Here is a 15,252-nt window from a genome sequence, read left to right as displayed (position 1 = left end):
AGGGGTGGACAGAAGATGGTCCTGTTCGTGATCGCCAATTGTTACGGCAGAATTTACGGTTGACCTCATTTGAGACATGATTCATTGCTCTGGTTGAATGATGGAATCCAGGAGAAGCATTGATGATTTTATATAAAAAATGTTTATTCTAAACTAAGAAAAAAGGTACAAAATGGAACAAAGTGAAACAAAATTAGCGTCCGTCCAGGCGGACGTCCGAAGGAAGTGCCGCGCCCCGCCCCGACAGTTTCAAAGCTTAAGCTTTTTATACAGATAAGAAAAGGTCCCAACAGTGAGAGACAAAAGGGAGGGAGTCAGATGCCCATAGTGGCAATGTTGGAGGATGATGAAGATGTTATGAGAAGGTTTGGCTCCAGTCTTTATCTGTCTTGATAAGTGTGTACGTCAGTGTATGTCCTTGGCAGAGACTGTGCTGCACTGAGAATAATACGATCTGTACTGTTTAATCATGATTCAGCTGTTCAAAAGTGTAAAGATTAATGGAGTCGTCATGTATTAAAACATGACAAATTGTACACATGAACATACATTTGAGGATATGATGATGAATATAAAATTTGCCATGACAGTACCGTACAAGTATTTTAATGACCTTTAAGTATATATAGTTAACAAGTCTACGTGAAATAAAGTCAAAAGTATTTCGCAGTGTACATTATGACAAAAAGTGCTAATTTAAATGAAAGTGGGTTAGATTCTAGTATACTAATTCGAGTATAGTAATAGTATACCTATAAGTTTACTTGAAATAAAGCTTTTGGTAAACTAAAATTGGGCCAATTTAGTCCTAAGAAGTATTGAAATAGTACATTTTGAAGTATAATACTAGTATATTGGCTAAGTGTACTTGGTACCTAAAAGTGTACTGGGCAAAATATACTTAAGTATACTTAGTATAACACACATTAGGTATACTTATTTTTGGTAAGGGTAAGGCACATCATTTTACAATCACTTGGCATAGTTCATTAGATTATACAAACAATTTAACACCAATAACAAGGTCATACAAGATAACTTAGTCATGTGTTTTAGCTGATCATTTTTCACAAAAATCTGCAAAATTAAGTTTAGAAATATACATTGATTGGTTTCTCATTGCTATATGTGTGTATATGTTGGACAAAGTGCCTATTTTTCAGTCTTTGATGTGTCCACAGGGTCAGAAAATCCCAACAAAGAGAATAATCATAAAACATGTGTTCATTATAAGGAAACAGTATTAAAATTCACTAAAATCGACAAATCCCATGTCTTCTGTGTTAAGACTGATTATTACTGATATGCCATAATCTGATACCAATATGAATCACTTATTTACATAGTGATTCAAAAGAAGCTCTAAATCTTTAACAATGGCATGGGGTTGTTCATATCTTACGCCTTTGATTAAATTGTAGCGTAGTTCAAGGCTTGACTGTACAGTCATTCATTTATCTGTATATGTGTGTAATCAATTACCATTAAAAATGGGGAATGTAGTGAAAGTAGCACATGATGAGTATCCAAGACTTTCTGCTGAACCTGTTCTTTAATTATTCACACTGAGGGTCCATTGTGTATCCTCATGTAAAGCATTGCCCAGCAGACTGCTTGAGTTCTCTTGATAAAGGAACATCTCAGCAAAGACCACATTTCTTAAAAGGCATTATTCAATTCAGCTTCTTAATTCAATATCTACAGTTATCATTTTTCCACAACAATCAATAATCACAACAAATATTTATGATTTTATTTGACTAAATCTAGAATAAACATAGAAATAATTGTCATCAATAAACAAAAACTGAAGCTCAAACCAAAACTAATGTTTTTATGAAAAGACTAAAGAGAAATTTGTCTTTAAAGTCAACACTAGAATAAAAGTAGAAATAATCAATTCAGTGTTCTTTCCGTAATTGTAGAAATGTGTAACGTATTATAACTAGATAAATGATTACCATGATAAAGAATGATAGCTAGAAAGATGAACAAAGCAGAATTGTAGCACAAATTGTTTCCTACACCCACGTTTCCTGAATTTGATTGGAACGGTACTCTATTACCATCTTCTTCATTTCATGGTGTGGTTTTAGATCTGTTCTTCTGAGAAGTGTCTGTGGTGTCAGAAAGGGATCAAACTTGGACCTATAAAGAAAAAAAAAAGGCTGTATTCAGTCGACAGTGGTTTCTAAAGATGTTAAAACCAATAGTTTCTTAACAAGTGTTTTTGGATTAATTATATAACATTTGTGATATTGCAGAAAATGCTACAGATAAACAACATTATAAGATAGGACAATAAGATCAGTACAATCTGACATGATATGACAACAAAAGTTGTGAGATCGCCTGTTTTTAACCCCTTACTGCAGGGGTTCTCAAATTTGGGGTGGGGACCTCATTTGGGGTCACGAGACACTGGGTGGGGGTCACCAGATGCCTTTAAGAAACAAAGAATATTGTTTGAATAATTTGAGCCCATGTTTGCTTATTTTTTTAACCGTTTTTTTTGCAACTACACCAAACTTGCCACATTTTAATCTATCTTGCCATATCTTTCTCCTTTTAATGCATTTTTTTAAATTTTTGCCATTCTCTATCAAATTTCAGTGCCTTTTCTGCACATTTTTCCACTTTCAAGACATTTTCATCACTTATAAACCCTTTCTACCACTTTTCCACCTAATGTCACACAATATTTCATGCTTATCTTTGCCATCCATCCATCCATTTTCATACCCGCTTATTCCCGTTTAACAGGGTCGCGGGGGTCTGCCGGTGCCAATTTCCGGCTCTCATAGGGCGCTTGGCGGGGGTACACCCTGGACAGGGCGCCAGTCCATCACAGTTATCTTTGCCAAGTTAAACATATTCATGATTTCTCATGCCCATTATTTTCCAGTTTAAACTAATCGTTCCTACTTTTTTTTGTCACATTTAAGCCATTATTGAAACTTTGAACCCTTTTTACCACTGTTTCTCTCCGTTTTTGCCCATTCTAATTGGCAACTTTTCACCAATTTTTGTGGTTTTTGAAAACCCATTTCACCACCCTTTCCACCAATTTTGGTCACTTTTAACATTATTATTTCTGATTAAAACAAGAATTCCATTTTTAAGATTACAATATACTATGGAGCCAATAACACTAAACTGGTTAACAGCTGATATTATTCAGATGAATAAAAAAATGTGGTTATCAGATTTTTAGAACAATGGACCATTATTTCGCTGACTTTATGGATGAGCCCCAAAAATCTCTCCCCTTTATTCCCCCTTATCGATAGCCCTGTCTCCACATGACTGTTCTTCAATGTTCATGTCTGTGTTCAACCACCTTCAGGAACAGTGGGGGTCCCCAGTTTGAGTTGGGGGTTGCGGGCTGAAAACTATAAATATTCAAAAACTTACATTTTCAGGTGTTTTTCAATAGCCTTCCGTTCATAAACCCTTCCGTTTTTGGTTTTCACAGGATCAACAAACACCTTCTTGGTCAGTTTACAGACAAGATGATCGGGGAAAGACTCAGGCTCCACCAGTTGCTATTTATAAAACAAATATAAAATGTGAAATTTTAAAACAGGAAAAACTCTTTAATATAATTCCATATCTTGTCCCAGTCCCCTGGTGTAAACTGTTATCTAAATATGTATGTATATACAGTATCTTATGTTGTAAGAATTAAAAATCAAAATTATAAGGGGGTTAATCCATTTGAACAGAAACTCAGCATTCAGCTGTTTCATTAATTAGAATTAATACAGAACAAAAATGACAATCATAAAAAAGTGATACAATAAAGCAGAATCAGCTAGTGTGGCAATAACATCCTCTTTCAAATACTAGCTTTCAAAATAAATGTTTCACCTTTTCCTTAACGTCCAGAGCTTCTCCTGCTTTCTGCTCAGTTTGTCTTGTGGCTTCCTCCTTATACATCTCATGGTTAGTCATGTATTCCTCTGCCAGAATGCTTTTGGTTTTTTTTTTAGACAAAGGCAAACATTAATTTGTCAGTGAAACGGCATTAAAACATATTTATTGTGATATGAATGAAGATAAATGTGTGTGTTTAGCCAAGGATAAGTTTGAGGTGTTAAAGCAGGATTTCAACCATCTGCTAAAAACTGTGAGCTGTTTACAGCCTAAAATCTTCATCAGTGGCCGATACCTCCAGTCCGCAAAGGAGATCTGAAATTCTGAAGGATTTACTCTCTGAATACATCTTTGTCTTCGGCTTGTGCTGCCCTTTCACTAAATTTTATAGAAAATTTTCCTATTTTTTGGGAACGTCGTCATCTTTTTAGAGCAGATGGACTGTGTCTAAACAAGGCTGGAGTAAAACTCTTCACATCCAACTTGTTTTACTTCACCAGTCACACTGCTATCAGTCCTGATAAAGACAGAGGACAACATGTACCATCGGAGAACAAAACAACAAGGAAAGAACATGGAGTTGATGAGCTTCTATCAAGAAATTAAAACGAAAATCGCAACCCACCCCCCACATCTCAGGACCCACCTGCGTCACCTCAAAATTCACCTACTTCCACCTCATCCAGCTTCTTTCCTACCCCTGCCTTCTTGGATTTAACTGCCCAGATGAACGAGCTGGTTCTGGCTGGCACAAGACTGACACCCCACCCTTTACCTCACCATGGTCCCATCTTATCTCCTCTAAAGAACCAATCTGCACCACCCATCCCTCCTCGACGATACCAGGACCAGGATCACTCTTCTCCTCAGGCCAGCTGTGTTCAAATTAGAGCGACACAGGTCTGATGTGTGCTGGGTCTGGACTGCAATAGCTCTATTTTAAGGAACAACCAGAAAAAGTCGGGGCCTTATGGAGTTAATGCAACTTCTTTAATTCCTACTTTGACTGGTAACACAGGTAAAATTGTTAAATTAAAGGCAAACAAAAACCTTAATAGAGATAATAATTTCACTACTATAACACATCATCCAAAAAGTCCACCAGTGTCTCCAGTAAAGTCTTTAAAATTAGCTCTTCTTAATGTTAGAACTCTTGTTAACAAGTCACTTAATGATTTTATTTTGACACATCACTTGGACTTTTTATTTCTTAATGAAACATGGTTGAATGATGGTATCAGTAATACTATTCTCAATGAAAGTGCACCACAAGACTTGATTTATTTAAATAAGTTTGGTACTAGCAGGAAAGGTGGTGGAGTTGCTGCCATCTTTAAATCAATATTTCAGTGCAAAGAAATAACATTTGATGATTTTATCTCCTTTGAATATATGTCGTTCTTACTGAAGGGTGATTCAAGAGTGCTGTTTTTTGTCGTTTATAGGCAAGGCAAGGAAAATTTATTTTGTACAGTGCATTTCATACACAAGGCAACTCAATGTGCTTTACATTATCAAAAAATGCCACAGAAAACATTCAACAGCTTAAAATCAATAAGAACATTAAAGTCGGCAAAACATTTGTTTTATATCATCAGTAAAATCATTAAAAATAATCAACTGTACTCCCTGTACAGTAAAAGCTATTTTTTTTATCTTTCAATAAAAAAAGACCTTTGAAAAAATAAATAAATAAAAATAATAACCAACAAACACATTACATTAACAATATGGCCAAAAATCTCCCTCTCAATCATACGCAGTAGAGAAAAATAGAGCCTTTAACTTTGATTTAAAAATGTTCACATTGGATGCTGACTTCAGCTCTGCTACAGTTTGTTCCACTTCTTTGGTGCATATCAACTAAAAGCAGCATCACCATGTTTACTGTGAACTCTGGGCTCCGCTATCTGACCTGTGTCCATAGAGCTGAGAGACCTGCTGGGTTCATACCGGACTAACATCTCACTGATGCAGGGGCGGATCTAGAAAAAATTCAAACGGGTGGCAAGAGGGGGGTAGGAAGTTTTTAGTGGTGGCAACATATAGCAGACGTACATAAAGCATACTGAATTATAGGGCCGGGTATCGTCAGGTACCTCGCAATGCGATATACTGCAATTTTTTTTTTTGCCCGCGATAATCAATATATTGCAGGAAAATTGTCACTGAAGAAATTCAGAATTTATCTACTGCACTGAATCCATTTCACAGGAATTACAAAACATTGTCAATCAATTTCACTTGAATGACAGTTAAGTGTATACAGCACAGTATAAAAAGTCTGAATGCAGTTTTAGGACATGGTTAAAATGAGCCTGTGCAATATTTGCAGTTAAGAAGAGCCACTACAACAGTGGCTCTTCTTAACACACACTGACCACAACTAGTCACATGTCCTTGTGTTATGTTTAAGTGTTTAAGGAAAGCCTAATACAAAATGTTGCTTGACCAAAATATTGTTTATCTTTGTGCAAATTAACTTTTAATCATTAAAAACGAAATGAATGCAGAAAATAGTCATTTCAGTGCTAGTATTATCAACTTCTCTGTAAACATGGACACATATCAGTGCTGTTTAACAATCACAATGATTATATCCTCTTTATTTCTGTACGATTCACAAAGTAGCTTCACCATGTTTTCTTTGACAAACATTGATTTATAGACGCACAGAAGTGAATGGACATGAACCTCCTAACCCAGCAGTCTGCAACCTTTACTCTTAAAGGAGCCATTTTGTCTAATCTCACCTGGATTAAAGTCCTTCCGGAGCCGAAAAAATAGCTTCTCAATTAAAACAATAGTGTGTGTAAAATTCTCTACAGTTACGATTATATTATACGAATAATGTTACATGAACAACATGTATTTGAAGGGCTGCAAAAAAATAACTTGAATTAGATAACACATGATCATGTCGGTCAACACATGCTAATTGCTAATTTATTGCAACATATCACATGCAACATGCACATAAAGCCGACATTTTGACAGTTACTGTAAATACATTTTTTCACACACACATAAAATCTCTATTTTCTTCCAGAAAAGCCTTTTTGTTAGTTTAGTTTTATTACAAGGGATTTAAAACTTAAAGTTAGTCACAGGTGCAGAAAGTTGATGGTCTGTAGAGGTTGCAGGAGGTGAAGTAGGAAGGTGCTGAGTCAGTGCACAATATGATTTATTTTTAGGTTAACAAATGGTTTTATCATAATTATATTTGAAGTTAATATCATTAATCATCAATACCCACTGTAAGAAATAATTCCTTATTTTAATATATTTTTGAAAACTATAGGGAGCCACATGAGGCTCCAGAGCTGCAGGTTGTAGACCCCTGGACTAGCCAATAGCTGGACACTGTTAATATTTACTAGAGTGGAGACTAACATCCACACAGAAAAACAGCTTCTTTCCATGAAAATAAACAGGATAATTGTCACATCCATCACATTGAAGAACCATTCTGTAACATTTAACAAAGTATAAAACTTGAAATTGTGTGAGTGATTAAAAAAGTGTCTTGTAGTTTTATTGAAATTACTACGGTGCAATATGTTTTTAATTTTACAAAACTATGGCTTTAAAACAGTTGTTTTTATTGTAACAAACTGTAAGCAGATGGGAAAAAAGTGTCACCGCCATGTTGTTATTACTATTATTATTTTAACACGGACATGTTAATGATGCCACTGTTATATAACTAAGAATAAAAACTCGTTTTAAGGGGCATATGATGAATTTGTGGAAAACAAAAATAACCACACCGTTTGTTATTTTGAGTAGGTTTTAAAACGAAATAACCAAAGAACAAAGGGTACATGGGGTTATGATGCTACATATACATAAGCTCCCCAAACATGTGCACATTCAGCATACACTGGACACACCCACGTCAGTGCACATTGCCTCACACACACTCAAACCTACACAATCTGTGAACACACAAGCTGCAGCGCACAAAACACACAAGCGAGCAAAACCTGTGCACCAATACTCACCGATGTCTGAAGGCAGTGGAACGTCAGTCATGGAGGGAGGGGAGAGAGAGAGTCCGGGGCTGTTACTCTGTTTTGTAACAACTTTGTTTTTGATACAAATGTGTGCTCACTGCTCACGGCAAATGCGTAAGTGTTGGCAGCTATGTTTTTACCTCGTTCCTGTCGTGCGCCAATGTAAACAAGGCACTTCCGTGCCGCTCTCGCAATACTTCCTCGTTGGTGTTTTAGAACGTTGGAAGCGGCAGCGGGGCATTACCGGTTGGCGGACTGCGGCCACATAGTTCCGTGCCCGTGTGTACAAATTAAGGCGGCAGCAGCGGGGCAAGGCTTTGTTGTGGGGTGGCATCTGCCACCCAATGCTACCCGGAATATCCGCCCCTGCACTGATGTATTCTGGACCAAACCCATTCATACATTTATACACCAGCAGCAGAACTTTAAAGTCTATTCTGAGGCTGGCTAGGAACCATTGTAAAGATTTTAAAACTGGAGTAATGTGTTCTGACCTTTTTTTTCTGGTTAAGACCCGAGCTGCAGCGTTCTGAACCAGCTGTAGCTGTTTGATGCTCTTTGGGGGATTCCTGTCAGAAGTCCATTACAATAGTCCAGTCTGCTGGAGATAAAGGCATGGACCAGTTTCTCCTGATCTTTCTGAGTCATTAAACCTTTCACTCTGGAGATGTTCTTTAGGTGGTAGAAGGCTGTTTTTGTGATAGATTTGATCTGACTGCTGAATGTAAGATCTGAGTCAATTAGATCACCAAGGTTTTTGACTTGGTCTTTAGCTTTTAAAGATCGAGACTCAAAATACTTGCTGATAGCTGTCCTTTTTTCCTTGTTACCAAAGACAATCACCTTCATCTTGTCATGGTTTAGTTGAAGGAAGTTTTTACTCATCCAGCAGTTAACTTTTTCTAAGCAGTCACACAACACCTCTATGGGACCATAGTCATCTGGGTTCAGTGACAGATATACAGATATAGTTGTGTGTCATCTGTGTGGCTCTGAAAGTTCTGTAAAATTTGTCCTAAAGGAAGCATATAAAGGCTAAACAGAAGGGGTCCAAGAATAGAGCCCTGAGGAACCCCACAGGACAGTTTCCAATGCTTACAAAATAACTTCGCTCCTCCAAGTAGGACTTAAACCATTGCATTACTTTTCCATTTAGTCCATCCCACGTTTGCAATCTGTGCAACAAAATTGTATGATCTACAGTGTCAAATGCAGCACTTATCTTTTCAAAGATAATTCAAGGTAGATCAAGATTATGCCTTGCACAATTTGATTAGGGGCCCACCCCCTTTTTTAGGCAATTTCCATTAAAGTTGTTTTCTCATTTATTTGTGAGTCAAATATACCGAATCATTGACACATACCAATATATGAATGGGGCACATTACTCCATATGTGCCACGGAGACCCCATTCTTCAAATGACTACTCCTCCGTTAATGCTCGTTGAATCGGGCTGTAATTTGACATGGACATTTGGACATTCTATGAGCGTATGTCAAGAGCCTCTCAAAGACTGTTTTGAAAGAGGAGGGGGGGCACTCCCTTTTCCGGTAATTTCTAAATTCATTGGGACATAGTCGTGTGATATATCGTTTCAAAGACATTTCAACATAGATTACAATTTTACATTGCACAATTTCATTTGTTTTACTCGGTGGAACCGAGGCATTAATTGTCAGAAAGGTGGTACATGCTATTTGGCACGGAGACGTCTGGCGGTCCCGGCCGTAGTTCATCACAACTTGTTGATGTAAAACACATTGAGTTGCCTTATGTATAAAATGCGCTTTACAAATACATTCGCCTTGCCTTGCCCTTGCCTTGAGCGTGTGTGTGTATTAAACTTACTTTTAAATAATGTGAAACCAGTCACATGGCATTCTCTATTTTCTATGCTCAACTGAACTTAACATTAGTTTTTAAATACATTTTCATGTTTCACTGAAAATGGCACACACTAGTAATTTGCACAAGCAAAAGTATTAAATGGGGGGTATCATGTAAAAATCACTTTTTCAAGCTTTATATCATGTTAGTGTCATTCCCTCCTGAAAAACATACCTCCAGTGTTTCTCAGATTGACACGTATTTTTGAGTAATCTTTAAATCTCCTGTCAGCAGCCATTTTCCTGTTGTTTTGCTCGAGGAGACGAAGCTACGCTTTGGGGACGAGGCCCCTTCCCCCTCCTATGTTCTCTTCCTTAGTTCAGGCCACAGCACCCGCCTCCGCAGATTATGTGTGTGTGAGTGTGTGTCGGTGACAGGGCAGGGGGATCTCTGTCAGTGCGTTAGCATTCCTCACTTTGATAATCATTCTAATGTTTTGTAGCGATGTAAAAATGTAGAAAGTAGCCAAATACAGTGCGCATAAAAACAGAAGTAAACAAAATCCATGCGTGTTTGTATGAGTACTCAAGGGGACGTGTTCATGGGCGTGTCAGACAAGCTTGGAGTTTCTTAACTCACTCAGTGCCATTGACGAGATAACTCGTCATTTGCATTTTTTCACGGGGATTACTAGAAAATGCCCTGGTGGAGGTCCCTCATCAATATCTAAGTTGTGGGGTGTTGTAGTGACCAGCTGTGCCCTGAAGATGGCAGCACCTTTAGATGAGAGATTAGCCAATGATGCTACCCAGCAAAGGAGGAAAGAAGCAGGAACGAGTGAGATCATGGTGCTACAGAGTGATATTGTGACGTATTCAGCAGCTCACAGCACCACATACTAACACAGAACATGTGTGGACCTGAGTGGATTATTGATAATGTTGTGATCGTGAGACTAAAACAAAATACCCCCAGCCTGTGAGCCGGATAGCAAAATAATAGGTGACACGTAAGAGGTAGCAGCGCACCTTTGGATGAGAGAACATCCATGCTCAGCAGAGCTCAGAGGGAGAGGAGGAAAGGCGTTTATGAGACAGAAAATGGCACTACATACGAGAGTTGACGTTCCGAGCAGCGCACACTCGACCAGAGCATGTGTGGAACTCATGGATAGTGTGGCAATGGTGAGATAAAACCATAAAAAATAGGGGAACGCAGTGACACTCTGCAAGTCCGGCAGGAAGAGGAAGTTGCGTGTATGCAGACTGATGGGAGAGAAAGTTGGAGGAACGCCAAAATACAGTAAGAATTCCATTCAACTCTGACCCAGATAGATAAATAATAATAATTTTGCCATCAAAAGCCCGGTCTCAGTGGTTTTTTTTTTTGTTTTATATAAGGAAACAATGTTCAGATGTTGGAGTTTTCACTAAAGCAAAAAAAATGGCTTTAAAGTCACTGACAGGTTTTTTTGAGAAAAAGGTTGTTTTCTCAGCTTTTTGCTCTGAAACTGCTGAAGATTTATTTATTTATTTTATTTTTATTTATTCAGTTCATTTCGGACATGGTTGCAATCACAAAAATTCACTTTGACATTCAGAGCAAAATCACCATGGTTTTTTTTTTTTTTTTGTCTTTTTGCATGCCGGAAAGGGCGACGGAAAAAAGCAGTTTGCTTATCTAGATCCGTCCCCTGGTTTGAACACAGATAATTTTACATCAAAGCTCGTGTCTATTCTGGTCAAACATTCTTATCTTCTTCATACCACAATTTCATCTTTTCATTTATGTTTTTTTTTTTCCTTTTTTGTGTGATGTGTTCTCATCTGCAGTCATTGTCCCTGTTGTTACTCCTCATCACTGTCCTTTTCATCTGTATCTCCTTGGGCTTTCTTTTCCAGTCGTTGTTTACGTTCCTCCAACTCTGTGTTGTTCGATGAAGAGTTGACTTGGGACCTGTATGCGTGCAGGAATATCCTTCGTGTCCTCTCCTTAATTCTTGTCAGATTTACGGATTGTTTTGTCTCTACGTCAAGGTTATTCCAGAGGTTCATGGCTCTATACACAGTGCTATGTTTCCCAACGTTCGATTTGACCCTGTCTAGTCTAAACACATTATTATATCTGAAGTCGTAGGAATTTTGATTGTATGTGAAACGTTTTTGTATTTGATGTGGTAGTTTTTTAAATGAAGCCCTAAATGCGTGTATTTGTGTGTTGTAGTGTATTATTTCTTGCAGTTTTAGGTATTTTGCCTTCTCAAATAATTCGTTTGTGTGTGCGTTGTGTGGTGCTTTATCTAAAATTCTTATAGCTTTTTTTGTAGTTTAAATAAGGGTTCAAGATACGTTTTGTAGTTATTTCCCCATATTTCGGAGCAGTAATTTAAATGCGATGTTATTGTGTAAAAGTTGCTCTATTCAGCGGCTGATTACAAAAGAACCAATCAAAGCGTCATGAACTGTGTGCTTTTTAATATTTGCTGCATTTTCCCAAAACATTTGGGTAGCTTACTTATTTGAGTATGCTATAGAATAGTACTATGTGCCCAAAAAAAAAAACATGATACCCCCCCTTTAAGAATTAAAAATATCTTTTTTTATTAACGGTGGGCATGTCATCACATTAAAAGGAATTAAAAATACACCAAGAGCCTGTGATTAAGTCCACCAGTGTCTCCATTAAAGTCTTTAAAATTAGCTCTTCTTAATGTTAGATCTCTTGTTAACAAGTCACTAATAATTAATGATTTTATTTTGACACATCACTTGGACTTTTTATTTCTTAATGAAACATGGTTGAATGATGGTATCAGTAATACTATTCTCAATGAAAGTGCACCACAAGACTTTATTTATTTAAATAAGTGTCGTACTTGCAGGAAAGGTGGTGGAGTTGCTGCCATTTTTAAATCAATATTTCAGTGCAAAGAAATAACATTTGGTGATTTTATCTCCTTTGAATATATGTCATTCTTACTGAAGGGTGATTCAAGAGTTCTGTTTTTAGTCGTTTATAGACCCCCAAAATATTCTGGAGAATTCATGGATGAGTTTGCTGAACTGCTGTCAGTTGTATGCACTGAATACAACTTTTTAATAATAACAGGTGACTTAAATATTCATGTAGACAATAACATGGACAATACTGCCAAAGAACTGTATGCTTTAATGGATACTTTTGGTCTTACACAACATGTGACTGGTCCGACACACACTCAAGGTCACACTTTGGATCTGGTTATCTCTAAAGGTGTTGATATCTCTGCTGTTGATGTAAGAGACTTAGCTCTATCTGATCATTTCTGTGTCTTTTTTGACCTAGAGACTGTAACATCTGTTCCCCCTAGTTATGTGTGTTTAAAGAAAAGGTACATAAATGAGAACACAAGTGCACAGTTTATGGAAGCCATAGCAATGACACCAACATTGAGTGCTGAGACAGTTGATGATCTTCTGGATGAGTATAATAGAAACGTCTGTAATGTCATAGATGTGGTGGCTCCAGTCAAAACTAAGAGAAAACCAAACACACAGAAAACACCTTGGAGGAGGACTGAGATAATGCAGAATTTGAAATCTGACTGTAGAAGAGCTGAGCGTAAATGGAGATCAACAAAACTCCAAATTCATCTAGAACTGTACAAAATAAGTCTGCGAAAATTCAATGATGGCTTGTTCAAAGCAAGGCAGCTATACTTTTCTGAAATCATTGCCAAAAATGTCAACAACTCTCGCACGTTGTTTTCTGTAATTGAAAAGCTCACAACCCCCCCAGATCAGATAGCCCCTGAATTACTGTCAGCTGGAAAATGCAATGAATTTGCTGTATATTTCAATGAAAAAATACAATCAATAAGGTCAAACATCAGAACAAACCAGCAAAATCACAAAAAGCTTGAACAGCTTCAACCACTGAGGGATGAGTCAACTACAATGTTAGAGTTTATTACAGTGAACCCAAAAACAATAGAGGAGACTGTTCAGCAGCTGAATCCATCAACGTGTTGCCTTGACACAATACCCTCAAACTTCTTTAAAACTGTTGTAAAGTCAATTGTCACTGATTTGTGTCAGATAATTAACTGCTCATTCCAATCAGGCACCGTACCAAAATCCCTGAAAGTAGCTGCTGTGAAACCGCTGTTAAAAAAGAAAACACTGGATGCCTCTATACTGGCTAACTATAGACCAATCAGCAACCTTCCATTCATGGCCAAGATCATTGAGAAGGTGGTCTTCAACCAACTGAGTCAATTCTTAACATTCAACAAAATATTTGATAAATTTCAGTCAGGTTTTCGTTCTCATCACAGCACTGAAACTGCTCTTATCAAAGTGATCAATGACATAAGGTTGAACACTGATTCAGGAAAAGTATCTGTTCTCATTCTTTTGGATCTAAGTGCTGCATTTGACACTGTAGATCATACAATTTTGTTGCACAGATTGCAAACATGGGTTGGACTAAATGGAAAAGTAATGCAATGGTTTAAGTCATACTTGGAGGAGCGAAGCTATTTTGTAAGCATTGGAAACTTTGAATCTGACAGATTACCAATGTCCTGTGGGGTTCCTCAGGGATCTGTTCTTGGACCTCTTCTGTTTAACCTTTACATGCTTCCTTTAGGACAAATTTTACAGAACTGTAAGGTTGATTATCAGAGCTATGCAGATGACACACAACTATATCTATCACTGAACCCAGATGACCATGGTCCCATTGAGGTGTTGTGTGACTGTTTAGAAAAAGTAAACTGCTGGATGAGTGAAAACTTCCTTCAACTAAACCATGACAAGACGGAGGTGATTGTCTTTGGTAACAAGGAAAAGAGGACTGCTGTCAGCAATTATCTTGAGTCTCGATCTTTAAAAGCTAAAGACCAAGTCAAAAACCTTGGTGTTCTGATTGACTCAGATCTTACATTCAGCAGTCAGATCAAATCTATCACAAAAACAGCCTTCTACCACCTAAAGAACATCTCCAGAGTGAAAGGTTTAATGGCTCAGAAAGATCAGGAGAAACTGGTCCATGCTTTTATCTCCAGCAGACTGGACTATTGTAATGGTCTTCTGACAGGAATCCCCCAAAAGAGCATCAAACAGCTACAGCTGGTTCAGAACGCTGCAGCTCGGGTCTTAACCAGAACAAAGAGGTCAGAGCACATTACTCCAGTTTTAAAGTCTTTACACTGGCTCCCAGTCAGCCTCAGAATAGACTTTAAAGTTCTGCTGCTGGTGTATAAATCTGTGAATGGGTTTGGTCCAGAATACATCAGTGACATGTTAGTCAGGTATGAACCCAGCAGGTCTCTCAGATCTATGGACACAGGTCAGATAGTGGAGCCCAGAGCTCACAGTAAACATGGTGATGCTGCTTTTAGTTGTTATGCTGCAAAGAAGTGGAACAAACTGCCAGTGGAGCTGAAGTCAGCATCCAATGTGAACATTTTTAAATCAAAGTTAAAGGCACTTTTTTTCTCTACTGCATATGATTGAGAGAGAGATTTTTTGTCATGTTGTTGATGTAAT

At 37.6% G+C, this 15,252-nt stretch overlaps 1 protein-coding gene across 1 annotated transcript in view; it reads right to left on the bottom strand.

The window, feature by feature from the left end:
- Positions 1–594: 594 nt before the first annotated feature.
- Positions 595–15,252, bottom strand: part of LOC114472416 (uncharacterized) — a 49,761-nt gene continuing 35,103 nt past the window's right edge. Inside the window, exons 23-25 of the mRNA XM_028461666.1 lie at positions 3,871–3,973; positions 3,415–3,545; positions 595–2,148 (exon numbers count right to left, since the gene is read on the bottom strand). Of these exons, the coding sequence (XP_028317467.1) occupies positions 2,022–2,148; positions 3,415–3,545; positions 3,871–3,973 (361 nt within the window). The 3' untranslated portion in view covers positions 595–2,021. The remainder of the gene's footprint in view (positions 2,149–3,414; positions 3,546–3,870; positions 3,974–15,252) is intronic.

The sequence above is a fragment of the Gouania willdenowi genome, chromosome 11 (assembly GCF_900634775.1).
Source record: "Gouania willdenowi chromosome 11, fGouWil2.1, whole genome shotgun sequence".
In the NCBI taxonomy this organism is placed as follows: Eukaryota; Metazoa; Chordata; class Actinopteri; order Blenniiformes; family Gobiesocidae; genus Gouania; species Gouania willdenowi.
The sequence above is the reverse complement of the archived record's forward strand: the minus strand, read 5'-3'. Positions and strand labels throughout refer to the sequence as shown.